Consider the following 15,845-nt stretch of genomic DNA (forward strand, 5'->3'; position numbering starts at 1 on the left):
ACTCATTAAATGTACATGAGTGCCTGGTTGTGATTGTGTGAGCGTGGAGGCACAGAGAAGGTACTGAAAAGTGTACCTTGTAACAGAATATGACAAACAGAAGGTAGCAGGCCTTCTACCAGACAAACAAAAAACAAAACAATGAAAAACAAACAAAATATTCTGAAAAATGATATTCACACATTTTGTACATTACTGTGGCACAGATAATAAACAGATACAAATAATTAAAAAAATTAAATATTAAAAAAATAGTTGCACACTTTGTGGAACAGGAGCATTCAGATGAACAATACACGTGCATTGTACCAGCTCTGAATGATGTGACTTTAGTTTTTGGGTTTAATTCATATTTGTTGTTCTATAGAGAAAGTTCACATAATGAGATCTGCACACGGCACATCCAAGGTTCCTCACTCAGCTATTAACCGGCTGGGCAGTAAATATTCTTACCTACACAGGTTAAACTATGCAGAGGAATTGTGTGTAGCAACGTAGCATCAGCATACTATGACACAATCTCAGCACACTATATAAATTGTTTTTATATATATATATATATATATATATATATATATATATATATATATATATATATATATATATATATAGAGTATGGGGTCAAGGATATACCTGTAGGCAATGATGTGCTGGTGTGTGAAAGTTCTTTTACAGCTTATTACAGTAAAAACCTACAAAAAGGTTCATTTAACTTAATTTTTTCTGCATTTACTTTATACCCAGAAATGTTCTTATACTGAGATATCTAAAAAAATAATAGTCTGAAAGAATTTCACTTTCTTTTTCTGTACAGTAGAGCTTTAAATAAACTGGGGATTATTCTTCAGTTTCTATCTGGCTTTTCATTACAACACACTGTACCTGATGTTCTTCTAACATTCAGATGAGGGCAGCTAAATCTTTTACATGAGATCTTACAGCCGGAGGGACGCCAGCAAACTGTACGTTTTCCAGCAATTTCAGTCTATGTTTTCAATTTTCCATTCTTATAAAATATCATGCAATTTACACATGCGCAAGAAAAAACAAAACAAACCAAAAAAAATGCAATATGCAATACAAAAAAAAAAAAAAACCAACAAACAAAAAGAAAAGAACAGTGCACTTGTATTTTTAAATGGAAACAAAAAGTAAATGAATCTATACAGATGTAATTCAAACAGAAACATAAAAGTACATCAAAGAAAAATAAAGAACGGAAAAAAAAATTTGGTCTTCAAAAATTTACTAAAATATTTTCATTTCTTTTTTCTACACTTGCGCACTTTCAAAATGAAGTATTCTACCAATAATGTAAAAAAATAAAAGAAAATAAAGAAAGAAAAAAAGAAGGAAACAGCCCACAACACATCTGGCACTGGATTATAACATAATGAACACCCCTCTCAACATAAAACACATACTAAGTGGGCATATTAAAGTCAAGATTTTTTTAAACAACTGAATAGGCAGGTAAGAAACTTGCAAACTACTAATTCCTTTTTTTTTTTTTACAGTGCTATAAGCAAAAACCAACAAACAAATAAACACAGGGAATTGAAGAATTCAAATATTCATAAATAAAATGCAGGTCCCAGACCTGCTCATTGTGAACAATATTAAATATGTGAGCTATGTATAACTTTATGTACAAAAGACAAAAAAATACAATGAATAAAACATTTAACAAGAAATACAAAGATTTGGGGTGTGCTGAATCTGTAAATTTTTGCCATCAATCCTATTGGCTCTTTATTTGTATCATTAAGGTAAAAGAGAAAAGAGATGTCTTTAAAATAAAATAGTCCATTCAAATTGACTAAAACTTAAAATAAGATATTGTATATATTTTTCCGTTGTCATATACATGGCATGATTAAACAAAAAAGGCAAATAAAATCCTCAGTTTTGATGTTGATCATTTCCTTTTAAATGATTTGCTTACGGCTACAAAGTCTTTAAAGGTTTTGAAGCTTCAAATTTCCATTTTGACTGCAATCCACCAAACGATGTGAGCTGAAAACATGTCAGGGGCAGGTACATTTAATTTCTTTTTCCTTTTCTTTTGTAATAGTACCCAGAGTTTCTTTCCTACAAAAACATGAGCTGAAAAGATCTCACTAAAAACAGTTTTTATTAATATATAGGTTCTCTTTCATTGTCTGTATGGAAATTTCACCAAGCTTCTGTATAACGAACGTCCACTTCCTTTAGGTTGGGCAGCTTGGCCTAAAGAAAAAAAAAAAAGGAAAAGAAATGTTTTTTTACCCCAAACAAAAACTCATACAAAACATAACATGGCAAGTCCAAAAGAGTTTTACATTTTTTTCACCAATCTCCTGAACCCACTTATTCAAATATTGAGTCAAAGGAGAAGAATGCCTATCTGTCACTTCTAGAACAAGATGGGATCCAACACTTGAGGGGGTATGAGTATCATGGGACACGCTAATGCATGAAGCTACACATGGACAGATTAAAGCTGTCATTACAGCTTTCAAATGTGAAAGGAAAACTGGAATACATATAAGCAAGCTTGAATGAACACAAGGAGAACAGGCTGGAAAATGGACGTGGAAATGTAAAGTGAGGCCACCATGCTGCTCTGCTTTAGTACAGTCTTAACTTAATGTAACATTCATATAATTCTACTTTACTGATTTTGCTTTTCTTTGTCCATCATTGTACTTAACATAGTCTTACTTTAGGCTACACAGTGTACTTCAAAATTACCTTTTTAATTTGGATAGTTCTTATATTTAGAGTTTTTAAGAAATTTTAAGAGTTTTTTTTTTTTTTTAAATTGTGGAAGTTTTAGACATTTTAGAATTTTAATAATTGCATTGTTGGAAAAAGTAATCTTGAGAAATTAATTATAAATAAAGGCAGGCCTTAGTGTAGCAATATGTGATGTGAGAGAGACATTATTGTGTCCAGCTGTTTATTGCAGATGGTAGGCATCCAGATTGGTGCTTAGACAATTACAGGAAGACTGGGAGTCAAATCTGAAATGCAGCCAGAGGACACCACACGGGCCTTTCCATAGGGTGACTGAAGGATTTGGTAGGCCATTCTCTGTCCCACAAAACCTAACTTCAGGTTAGGGTATAAATGTTCATCCCTGATTTAGCTCATTTAGGTTCTAGTTAGGAGATGAAAGACTTTGAGCAAAAGTTCATTGGAAAAGTGGTTAAGAAATACCAGATAAATCTGAACAGGTAGAAATGAAATGTGGTAGAGTTTAAGAGAACAGCCAAGCTTATGAGACTTAGCAATCAGTTAGCAAATAAAAAAATCCCATAGTTATCCCAGCTCAGCAGGCCAGGTAAAATGTTGCAATTTTTACAGCTTTGCATTTCCCCCATGTAATCATCCCTTGCACATATTTTAAGTCTTATATGGTGCTATTTGTCCTTTTGGCATACAGAGGTGCCTCTATTACAATATAAATGCCTGGGTGGTGTTACATTTTTGTGATCAATTATTTATTAAATTGGTAAACTAACCAAATGCTATGGAAGCGTATTAGGGCCATGGAGAAGAAAAAAAAAATGCAGACACAATGAAGAAAAAAAAATGCATGTCGAGAGTTAAGTCGACTTACTTCTCGACATTTCCTCTTTAATCTTGCCATTTGCGTAGAGATTAAAGTCAATATTTCCACTTTATTTTTGACATTTCTACATTGATCTTTATGCCTAGGTTAAAGTCGACATGTTGACTTTATTCTCGACTTTTTTCCGCTTTATTCCCACACATTTATGTCGAGACTAAAGTTGCCATATCCACTTTAATCTCAACATTTCCAATTTAAACCTTTGTTTTTTCTCTCTCTAGTATAACTTTGCCATGTTGTAAACTTCATCATAAAATAAGTGTTTACTAGATTTTCTCAAACCCATCATAACTAATGTAGTAGATTAAATGCTTTATATTAAGCGTTCCCTGACCCAGTTGTTAATCACTATGTACTTCTTAAATTGATTTACTCTTGCATTGAGAAGAGCCACAGACAGTGAGCACCACACAAATTAAATTCACTTCATGATATTACTGGTCTCTAAACATTTAGAATGCTAAGATAAATAATTGATACAATTTTCATGATGAAATGCATTAAAGTATGTATTAAACATGTGTGGCCATGGTGGTGTGGCAGTAGTGCTGCTGTCTCGTAGGTATATGTTCAATTTTGAGAACCATTATGACAGGTGTGACAAGGCTTTTGGTTTAAATGAAATATTGTGTAAATGTTGGGATCGTGAGCTGGTGGTTAGAGACACGAACATAGAATTCAATGAATGTTCGGGCTTTATTTTTTGCAAGTGTGCCGATTCTATCAAACGTACCAAACCCCTAGTCCATATGCTTTCTTTTTCTTTCTCCACATAACCAATCACCACATAATAAACACCATTTTGAAAGTTAAACTAGCTATAAACTTAGGGCACTGAGAGTTCGGAACTTTAAAAAAATCTTTGATATACATGTTTAATTATCCCAGCAAGCATAGTGCATGAGGCAGATACAATTCCTGAATGGGGGCCAGCTCATTACTGGGCGAATACAAGCACACAGATGCACTAGGGTCAATTTAGCATAAGAAAATCCCACATCTTACATGCCTTTGAAAGGAAACTGAAGCACACCGAGAAAACCCACCAGAAAAAATGCAAACTCCAGGCAGGGAACACCAGGGACCCCCTTGCTGTGAGACAGCAGCACTACCGCCACACCATTGTTCCGCCAGTATTTATCTTAGCATTCTAAATGTTCAGGGAGCAATAATATCATGAAGTGAATATATTCTGTGTGGTGATCGCTGCCTGTGCAAGAGAAACTCAGTTTAAGAAGCATGCAGCGATTAACAACTGAGTCGGGGAACACTTAATACAAAGTATTTAATGTACTACATTAGTTATGACAGGGCTTGAGAAAGTCTAGTAAATTAAACATGGATCTTAAGATGCAGTTTACAACATTCCACTTTAATGACAAAATAAACTATGAGAATAAAGTTGGCATGTTGAATTTATTCTCGACAAACACTTTTTTTTTCTATTTTTTCCTCTCCTCCATGGCCCTAATATGCTTGCAGATAAACAGTGTATACAAAAAAAAGTTACATAATGAAATAACTATCCTTCTCTCTAGTCCCCAGAATCCTAGAAGTACTTTAATGACCAGTAGTGCTGACCACTCAAACTCGGTTCTGAATGATTAACACCCGGTACAGTGATTTGCTAATGTTAATCCCGGATGTTCCATCAGTCCTTATTGCCAATAGGGTTTGATTAAGAAAAGAGGTTTTGAAAGCTGAGAATAATAGAGAGTCTGTGGGTTTCCAAAACGTTATTAAAACAGATTTAGCAGCAAGAGATCGGAGGGAGAATAACCTTTGTTGGAGATGGTTCAGTATGATGATACTGAGGAATATTAATAACAAGAATGGAAGACAGAAAAGATGCAACATTGTACCAATAAGTAGCTATGATGGGACATTCCCAAAATTTATAAATGTATGTGAAGAAAAGTGTCTACTGTCCCAGATTGACACAGATGGCATGAAATGCTCGCAGTAAAACACATAATAAGTAATTTACACAGGGCACAATATTATCTATGTACAAACCGGATGTTGTTACTTTTGAAGAATTTTTTATAAATTCAACAAACATTTATTTACACTAATAATGTCTGTCTTCTGAACATTTTAATTAAAAAGTTATGAAAGTATTATACCTTGAGATCTTCATAGGTGTCTGCAGACAGTTTAGTGCTGTTCATGTTGAGACTACACAGACTTTTCATTGCTAGAAAACAATGTTAAAGAATTTATTTAGCATGGCATGCAAACTACAAGGTAATGAAAACAGCCACCAATTACAAATGATGAACAACAAATAAGGATGTGTTTTATTTAGACAGTAAAACCTAGCAGATTACATTCTAAGCCTAGGGTGTGGTGTATGCTTGTATAAAAAAATAAAAGATTTTATCCCTTTGCCTGGATCCATGAACCAGGTCACAAAAAATGAGTGGTAAACCTAAAAGAACATCAGTGACAGCCTCCCCCAGACTCTAACATGACTCTAGATAAAAAAGCACAATGGCACTTCCATTTCCCGTGATTATTGAAGAGAACAAGCTTTCCACTTGTATCCCTTATCACTTTCTACAAGGGTACCACAGAGATTATTCTGACTGTCTGGTAGGAGAATTGCAGCATCCGACACTATGAGATCTTGTAGCAGATAGTAAAAATGACTTAGAGCATCATCAAGACCTTTCTCTGTCTTCAGTTCAAGTTATTTACCCCTGATGTTGCACCCACAATTCCTTCTGTCTGTACCACAGACGCTGTCATTGACTTTGGAAATCCTATGGAAAGAAATCCTAATAATTCAACTCAGAAATGATCATAAGGTCATGGCTAAGGTCATGTCAATGTATACTGTTTTTTGTGGGATACTGTTTCGTGAGTCAAATGTATATTTATGCTTCTACTTTTGCTTTCTAGCTGTCATACACAACTACAACTGGACATTTATTGATTAATGTATATCCATAGACTGTCTGGTGTATTTACTGTATGGTATCGCATCTAATTGCACTTTTTACAGTTTTGTGTAATCTTGTATGTAGCACTAAAGTCCATTTCACTATATATTTATGAAGGATATGGTAATAATAAATTTACTTGATTTATGCGTTTATTAAAATGATTAACACTACATTTCTAAAACAGACAATTATATTAGTAAATACACTTCCTTACAGCTTAGTGCAAGCAGTCCAGCATCGGTGACCGGGGTCTCACACAGGTTGAGTACTTGAAGTGAAGTGAGGTGCTCAGAAAGCAGCCGTAATCCTGCATCTCCAAACTAAACAAGGAACATGCAAATCATTAGTAGTGGTGATGTAATACAGTAATAATATAGGATATTTTCAGGATTAATACTGAAATGTTATAAGTCTAAAAAGGCTGTAAATAACAATAACATGTCCAGCTGTTGTATAAAATGAAGATCAATGAAACAATAGACAAAACATGTCATACAACTTTGATTAGAAAGGTCCATTCAGAACATACTATGACTTGACCCGAGCATTTGGCAAATACATGTGACTACTAATAGCAGCAGCTTTTTATTACCGTATATGCTCACGTATAAGTCGGGTCTTGAAACCCGAAAAATCGATCATAAAATCAGACCCAGGCTTATACGCCTATTCAAAAATGCAACTCTTATTTTTATTTTTTATTGCCTCCTCCAATCTCGCATCAGTTACTCAAGTTACGAAAAACACAAATCAGTGAAAACGTTGCTTTGGAATAGTTTGGGTATTATATCTTGTGGTCACATAGGCACAATAGAGAGAGAGAGAGAGAGAGGAAGGTTAGGAGCACGCGCTGATACAGCGCATTGCCACACCCACATAGAAAAAAAAGACAGTGTGCTCTGTGGTTACTCCCCCAGGTGGGTGTTAGCATATCATAATCCCTTGTAACAATAGCGTGAGTTTTCCACATTCGACTTATACGGTCGACATTATAAAATACCAGAAATTATACTCTGTAAAATCAAGTCCCGACTTATCCGCGACTATATACGGTATAGACTATCTTGTAATTTTGGTTACACTAATATAATATAAAACAACATTCTCCCACCCACTTATTCCAATTAAGGATCCTGTGGGGCCATTGCTGATCCCAGCAGCACTGTTTGCAAAACGGAAAATAGCCTTAGACAGTGAACCAAGTCCATGGCACAGGCCACTCTAGGCATACAACCACATTCACACTAAGCCAATTTAAAATCAACAATTGACCTGACAGGCGTATCTTTTGACAGGTTATGAGAGGACATGAAGATTACGAAGAGGAAAAATAATACAGACACAGGAAGGACATACAAACTTGTCACTAACAAGAAATGGGCATGTGATTCAAACCAAGGATGCCAGATCTGGAACACAAACAACTGGACATGCTATATATATGGGTTTATTAATGTATTCATTTCATTAATGTACGCTACACATTGAGTCAAATGGATCCAAGCAAATGTTGGCAGCATTATTTGCAGGGCAGAATCCAATCTGGAAGGGAGGCCAGTTCATTGCAGCGCTCCCTCACTTGTACATCTCACTCAAAGCCAGTCAATTTAGAGTTGACAATGAACTCTAACTCATAAGCCTTTGGGATGTGGGAAAAAACGTACAAATGCTACACTATGAGGGAGTCAATACTGAAATGCTGTCTCATGGAACGGTAAGGCAGCAGTGCTTCAGACTACTTCAACTTCCATGAAATCACAATCCCAAATTCTCTAAATGAATGGTTTAAATTAAACTTTGCACAATCAATTCTTAAATAGTATACTTGTAGTAATATCCAAGACACATAGACAAAACTAGAAAAATCTCAAAAGTGTTAGAAGTGCTGAAGTAAACATCCTGACCTGAGTGGACCACAGATTCAGTTGCTTGAGGGAAGGCAGCTTGATTAGTTGCTCTGCACAGGCACTGGTGACGTTTGTGAAGGCCAAGCTTAAATTCTCTAGATTGCCAAATGAACCTGAGCTTAGCAGACGTGTTAGGTCTGCATCCTGGAAAGCAGAACGACTCAATTAGAGAATGGATTACATTTCTACAGCATTACATTCAACACTTGCATTTACAGGATTTTATTTTTTTTTCCTGCTCCCACATTAATGTTTGCCCTTGTATGCACCACTCTTATGTTTTAGTAAGGTGATAAAATATCTCACAATTACTGTGGTAAAAATGCAGAAAGTTGTTTTTAGTCAGAAGACCTCTTTGACTGAGTAGAACATTGGGTCCAAAGACAGAAACCATATAAAAACCCCACAATCACCTGGGGTCTGAGAGGTGGTGATGAGACTGGAATAGGAACTGATGGAATTATAAAGAAACTAGTCAACCCGTGGCGTAGCATACGCCACAAAATTATTTATTGATGTGTGAACACTTCCTGAAAGACACAGTTGTTCAGTGGAGTGTGATTGTAAATGTGCGTTGAGATATCTCTGCAGTCGGAACGTTTTCGAACAAATAGTGCACTGAAAGACCTGTGTGGAATGCATTTGTTCAGCGGAGTGTGTGTTTAAATGTGCTTTGAGATATTTCTGGAGCATAAAGGTTTTTGAGCAAATGTTGCATTGAAATTCTGGTGTGAAATGCGTTTGTAAATGTTTTTCAGTAAGAGGATAGTGGGAAGATGATGTCACATCAGTGTGGCGATCACGTGTTTGTGAACTTTGTGTGCAAATACCGACAATGTCAATAGATGGCGCCAGAACGTTATCACGTGTATATTTGAGAGGCAAGAGAACTTCGTAATGACCATGATCCAAAGGATCGCTAAAGAGCAGGGATATGGAGAAATGTTGGCCCGGTTTGTAAACTTGAGGAGAGGCATGACAACGTTCTCGGAAGTGAATGGAGATAGTAGCTGAAAGCATTTGGGACATCGCCACAACTTCTGCCTCGCCACCATAAACTCTGGAAGTATTCATGTAGTCAGCATATTGTTGAGCAGACTGTATGACTATGCTTCCATGACTAAGAACAACGGACAGCACGTCGCCGAAGTTATCCCAATGTTGGCAAACAAAGGTTACAGCCATGTTGCGAAGTTCGAGAGCAACAGTTTTGTCGATGACATTTTTCCAGAAATATCCAACTAGAAACAAACAGTTACCTGATGCAGGAATTTGTATAACATTGAAAGAAATGTTGTTTTCATGAAATACATTTGAAGCGGTGGCCATGGTAGGCAAATGAACAGTCAATGTGCCTCACAGCTGCATGTGGACTGTAGCACAGACCAAAGCGAGTGAGGATGCGTTTGGTGACGTGTTGGAGGCGGATACATGAGCAAGCAGTGCGCATGCCTCGAGAGCGAAGGTAGACGCGGGAGGAGGGTGAGAGTTGGCGGGCGGGGCTCTGTCGTGCGTACCCCATGGTCGGGCGACTTGGTCGATTATATATATAGTAAAGCAGCCAGAGCCGAAAAGAACAATGAAAAGTCAACGTGGCTCAGAGGTGCATGTGGACTGTAGCACAGACGAAAGAGACAGAGGCTGTGTTTGGTGTGTTGTTGCGTGCGGGCACATGAGCAGGCAGTGCACATGCCTCGAAAGCGACGGTGGACGGGGAGGAGGGTTAAGTTGGCGGACGGGGCTCTGTCGTGCGTATCCCATGATGCGGGAGGAGGGTTAGAGTTGGTGGGCGGGGCTCTGCGAGTTGGCGGGCCTGGCCCTGTCGTGCATATCCCATGGTCTTACAGTTGGCGTGCGGGGCTCTGAGAGTTGGCGGGCAGGACTCTCTGTCTTGCATGTCCTTAGTGAATTATATATATAGATAATGAAGCATAACTGACTAAAAAGTTCTGTATTGTCTTTATTCTTAAACTTGCCTTATGATGATCTCACCATGTCTTTACTCTCTGTGCCTGTACTTTTTGACTAAATTATATTTGTGATCCAATTCACACCATTCCTTTGTGAGTAATGGCAATGAACAAATAATAATTTAAATTTAATGATAAGGAAAAACATTGTACAGTGTACAATCAACAGTATAAATTAAGTATATGTAGAAATCATAACAGTATATTTATCTTCATCCTCAATCCATCCATTTATTTAAAGAAGCTATTTTTACTAGTTTAAGTTAAAATAAGGATGGTGTACAAGTTCATTTTAGAGTATATTTGCTCTCATCGAGTCAGTGATGAGGTTTCCGATTAACCTACTATGAACTTGTTTAGGATGTGGCAAGAAACACAAGTGTCTGGAAAAACGCAAAACAGACCATACAAGACAAGCCGAGTGTTATGGTTTATATCTGTGGGAAGAATACTTTTTACCATTCCTAGGATTGTGAACTTGATGTAGAGGTTGTATCCATTAATAGGCATATTTGACAAACAACCATCATAATCCAAAGGAACACTTCAGACTTTTGCTTACTGTATCTAGCACATGATTCTAGCATTACTGGACAGCTTTACTCATTGATATATGATGATATGGAAACAAGAATAAAACTTACTGTTGATTTGGATGGCAGTGTGAGCCTTGTAGGGCCACCTTTCCTTTGCTAGAAAATAGAAATATTACAGGAATTAAAATAATAAATATATTTATTTATATAGACAAAATGAATGGGGTAAACAAGCTACTGCAAACTGAAATGTCGGAATGTAAGAATAACAATGAAGTAATTCTTACTGCACTGAACAAAAACATTAATTTAAGTATTCATTTTCATGTTGTTAATTTTTACCCAAACTAAAAACAACACCTCTGTTGACAGATCCCTGTGCTTTAATTGTGTAATTCCATCAGAGCGCAGAGGAGAACTAAAGTCGAATCAAGCAACAATGGGTGCAAGACAAAAACAAATTGTGATCATAATGACACACTTTACAGTCACCTAACAATATCCATGTTTGGAATGTCAAAGAAAATTGTAGTGCCTGGAAAATGCCCATGCAGATATACAGTAAGCAGAACATATAAAATCCACACAACAGATAACCATGAAAGAATTAAACTTGGGTCCCTGAACTGTAATCCTGCAATACCAACCAATGTTCTCAAATAAATTCCCCTGATGTTATAATCTATTAGTAATCTAAATCATAAAAATGCAAGACTATTGTATGGATTTTTGGCAATTCTAAAATTATATTTCCAGATTATAGTATTCAAATATATGAAGAATATATAGTACTTCTAAAAAAAAATATTTTGCTCAGTATGGGAAGTGTGATTTGTTTAAATATTCTCTTAAGGTTTTGGAACTGTAATTGTAATATATGCAAATGTAATGGACACTGATTTATGCACATGCAAGAAATTATTCAGTGAAATACAGTTATATGAAAAAGTTTGGGAACCCCTCTCAGCCTGCATAATAATTTACTCTACTTTCAACAAAAAAGATAACAGTGGTATGTCTTTCATTTCCTAGGAATATCTAAGTACTGGGGTGTTTTCCGAACAAAGACTTTTAGTGAAGCAGTATTTAGTTGTATGAAATTAAATCAAATGTGAAAAACTGGCCGTGCAATAATTTGGGTCCCCTTGTAATTTTGCTGATTTGAATGCATGTAACTGCTCAATACTGATTACTTGCAACATCCGGCTGGTTGGAATATCTCGTTAAGCCTTGAACTTCATATACAAGTGTGTCCAATCATGAGAAAAGGTATTTAAGGTGGTCAATTGCAAGTTGTGCTTCCCTTTGACTCTCCTCTGAAGAGTGACAGCATGGGATCCTCAAATCAACTCTCAAAAGATCTGAAAACAAAGATTGTTCAGTATCATGGTTTAGGGGAAGGCTGCAAAAAGCTATCTCAGAGGTTTAAACTGTCACTTTCAACTGTAAGGAATGTAATCCGGAAATGGAAGGCCACAGGCACAGTTGCTGTTAAACCCAGGTCTGGCAGGCCAAGAAAAATACAGGAGTGGCATATTCGCAGGATTGTGAGAATGGTTACAAACAATCCACAGATCACCTGCAAAGACCTACAAGAACATCTTGCTGCAGATGGTGCATCTGTACATCATTCTACAATTCAGTGCAATTTGCACAAAGAACATCTGTATGGCAGGGTGATGAGAAAGAAGCCCTTTCTTCACTCACGCCACAAACAGAGTCACTTTCTGTATGCAAATGCTCATGTAGACAAGCCAGATTCATTTTGGAACAAAGTGCTTTGGACTGATGAGACAAAAATTGAGTTATTTGGTTATAACAAAAAGCGCTTTGCATGGCAGAAGAAGAAGACCGCATTCCAAGAAAAACACCTGCTACCTACTGTCAAATTTGATGGAGGTTCCATCATGCTGTGGGGCTGTGTGGCTAGTTCAGGGACTGGGGCCCTTGTTAAAGTCGAGGGTCAGATGAATTAAACCCAATATTAAATTCTTCAGGATAATGTTTAAGCATCAGTCACAAAGTTGAACTTATGCAATCACCCAAAACACAGTTCGAAATCTACAAAGGCATTCATGCAGAGGAAGAATTACAATGTTCTGGAATGGCCGTCACAGTCCCCTGACTTGAATATTATCGAAAATCTATGGGATGATTTGAAGCAGTTTGTCCATGCTCGACAGCCATCAAATTTAACTGAACTGGAGAGATTTTGTATGGAAGAATGGTCAAAAATACCTCCATCCAGAATCCAGACACTCATCAAAGGCTAAGGAGGCGTCTAGAGGCTGTTATATTAGCAAAGGGAGGCTCAACTAAGTATTGATGTAATATCTCTGTTGGATTGCCCAGATTTATGCACCTGTCTAATTGTCAGTGCTGAAATACTACTGTTTCCATAAAGTATGTAATATATTAAAAGGAAGTTGCTACTTTGAAAGCTCCGCCAATGATAAACAAAAATCCAAAGAATTAAGAAGGGTTCCCAAACTTTTTCATATGACTGTAAGAGCAATGGTCAGTCTGATGAACAATACCTGCCCATGCAATATTACTTGACCCTTATACATATTATTAAATTATTATTATTATAATACTGGCTTGAAATGAGTTGGGGGAAAAGACCTTGAAGATGAGAAAAAAAAAGAAAAACTGTATGTCTGTAGCATGTCAGCAGCAACACATCAGGTTTAACCTTTTGTCCTAATGAGAGTCGCAGCACTCCAGAATACATTACTTCCATTTATTTATTTAGTACCTAAAATAATCATTGATTATTGCCTATACTAGTGTGACAGTTACCTCATTTGATTCTGAAATACTTAGCAGTAGACATATTTTAGTACTGAACTTTACCAATTTATAGGAACCAAACATCTAATAGTAAGAATCTTTGACCCTTATTAAAGGATTTATCTTCAAAGAAATTTCAACAGTAAGCAAGAAGCTGTCAAATGGCACTGACTATTTATGTTGCAGATACATACCAGCTCTTTGAGCTCTCTTTGGCGGTCACATAGCTGTTCGTACATCTTCTTACCGACATCTGTACTCTCCAGTGTTGAGATGATCTGCAGCTGTGTGTCATTGTTCTCAATGATATTGTATTCAAGCATCAAACACAGGATCTGAAACATCATTAATCCGATATACATCAGGTGTAATATAATGTAACTTGGTGCATACTGTCATTTAGTATGAGTTTTCACAATGAAAACAAGCAGTTTTCGCACAAATCTACGGCACCAGTAACATCATAAAGTAATTATTCTGAAAGGAGATTGTAAACATTACCATTGGAACTGTCTATCTCTCATTGACTAAGGACAAAAAAGATAGGAATTTAGGACACAAAAGGTGTATCTAGAAAATTACTGCCATTTTGCACGTTACATATTTAAATAAAGGAGCTGCAACAAGAACAACATCCATCATCCAACCCGCTATATCCTAACTACAGGGCCATGGGGGTCTGCTGTCAGGCATGAAACAAACCCCGGGCAGGGCGCCAACCCACACACCACACACACACACACACACCAAGCACACACTAGGGACAATTTACAATCGTCAATGCACCTAACCAGCATGTCTTTGGACAGTGTGAGGAAACGGAGCACCTGGAGGAAACCCACAAAGACACGGGGAGAACATGCAAACTCCACTCAGGGAGGACCTGGGAAGCGAACCCGGGTCTCCTAACTGTGAAGCAGCAGCGCTACCACTGCGCCACCGTGATACCCAAGGAGAACATTATCTGTGATGCTGTTCTACGAAGAACTTGAATAATGCCACATAACTCATATGTAGAATAAGTACATTCTACATAAGTAGAATTAGTCATTTGACTAAAATATTGCTCAAAAGCAGCACAGATGTTATCATCTGCATCAATTTCACTAATGCAAATTAAAAAAAAGGTCACTGGTTTATAAGTGTCTTTCTGAACCATGTCTCAAAAACTATGGCCTCAATGTATGCCATTTTGTTAGTGGCAAGAGAGCCCTTTACATTACAATCATGGTTGCAGTCTTCTATTTACATTGTAGAGAAAAGCCAAGCAAAATGATACCTTTTACTGTAAATCAAATTACATCTTGCCTGAAGAAGGGGCCTGAGTTGCCTCGAAAGCTTGCATATTGTAATCTTTTTAGTTAGCCAATAAAAGGTGTCATTTTGCTTGGCCTTTCTCTACATTCATAATGGCTAACACAGTACAACACTCTATTTACATTAAAATTAATTAGACTTGTGTATCACAAGATGGCATTTGCATAATAACTGATTCAAGAACATAATCACAAGACTATGTTATTCAAAATTTGGCTTGAATAAAGAATAGATAAACTTTAGCAAGGTTTGTGGACTAGAACAAATAATTAAAATGTGTATGTTGTTTTTAAGATAAACAACTATGTATTAAATTAGCCTTTCCCTTTCCAGGTTCTGTCAACTCGCTTGTTGAATTGCGCTTGAGTACATATTAAGTCTATGAATTTAAAATGGCTGTGTACATCACTTGCTCAATGCTGTCATCAGTGCACTTCAGCTAAAGATTGCTGAAATTAAACTTTTGGACCCACTGGCCCAGTCCAACAGATTCTGGTTTCAAAGTGTTCATAATTCTGATATTGGGTAACATCTGCAGGTCAACAAAAGTAAAGAACCATTTCTTCATGACAGAAAATTAAAAATCTGTACATGCTACTTTTAGTAACAAATATGAATAATAAAAATAATTCTGTTTTATCATCAATGTACAATATTCATAAAATAATTAAATGAATGATTTAAGGCAACACACTAGGTTATGCATATACTGTAACAAGGTTATGCATGAAAGTCTACTTTGTGCTGTGACTGTTGTA

At 36.6% G+C, this 15,845-nt stretch overlaps 1 protein-coding gene across 5 annotated transcripts in view; it reads right to left on the minus strand.

Moving 5' to 3' along the window:
- Positions 1 to 1,205: 1,205 nt before the first annotated feature.
- Positions 1,206 to 15,845, minus strand: part of LOC120535554 (c-Maf inducing protein) — a 181,646-nt gene continuing 167,006 nt past the window's right edge. For all 5 annotated transcript variants that reach the window (XM_039763476.1, XM_039763479.1, XM_039763475.1 and 2 more), the window contains exons 16-21: positions 13,965 to 14,105; positions 11,086 to 11,133; positions 8,469 to 8,615; positions 6,779 to 6,884; positions 5,743 to 5,813; positions 1,206 to 2,229 (exon numbers count right to left, since the gene is read on the minus strand). In XM_039763476.1, coding sequence (XP_039619410.1) covers positions 2,176 to 2,229; positions 5,743 to 5,813; positions 6,779 to 6,884; positions 8,469 to 8,615; positions 11,086 to 11,133; positions 13,965 to 14,105 — 567 coding nt within the window. In that variant the 3' untranslated portion in view covers positions 1,206 to 2,175. The remainder of the gene's footprint in view (positions 2,230 to 5,742; positions 5,814 to 6,778; positions 6,885 to 8,468; positions 8,616 to 11,085; positions 11,134 to 13,964; positions 14,106 to 15,845) is intronic.

This window comes from Polypterus senegalus, chromosome 9 (genome assembly GCF_016835505.1).
Source record: "Polypterus senegalus isolate Bchr_013 chromosome 9, ASM1683550v1, whole genome shotgun sequence".
In the NCBI taxonomy this organism is placed as follows: Eukaryota; Metazoa; Chordata; class Cladistia; order Polypteriformes; family Polypteridae; genus Polypterus; species Polypterus senegalus.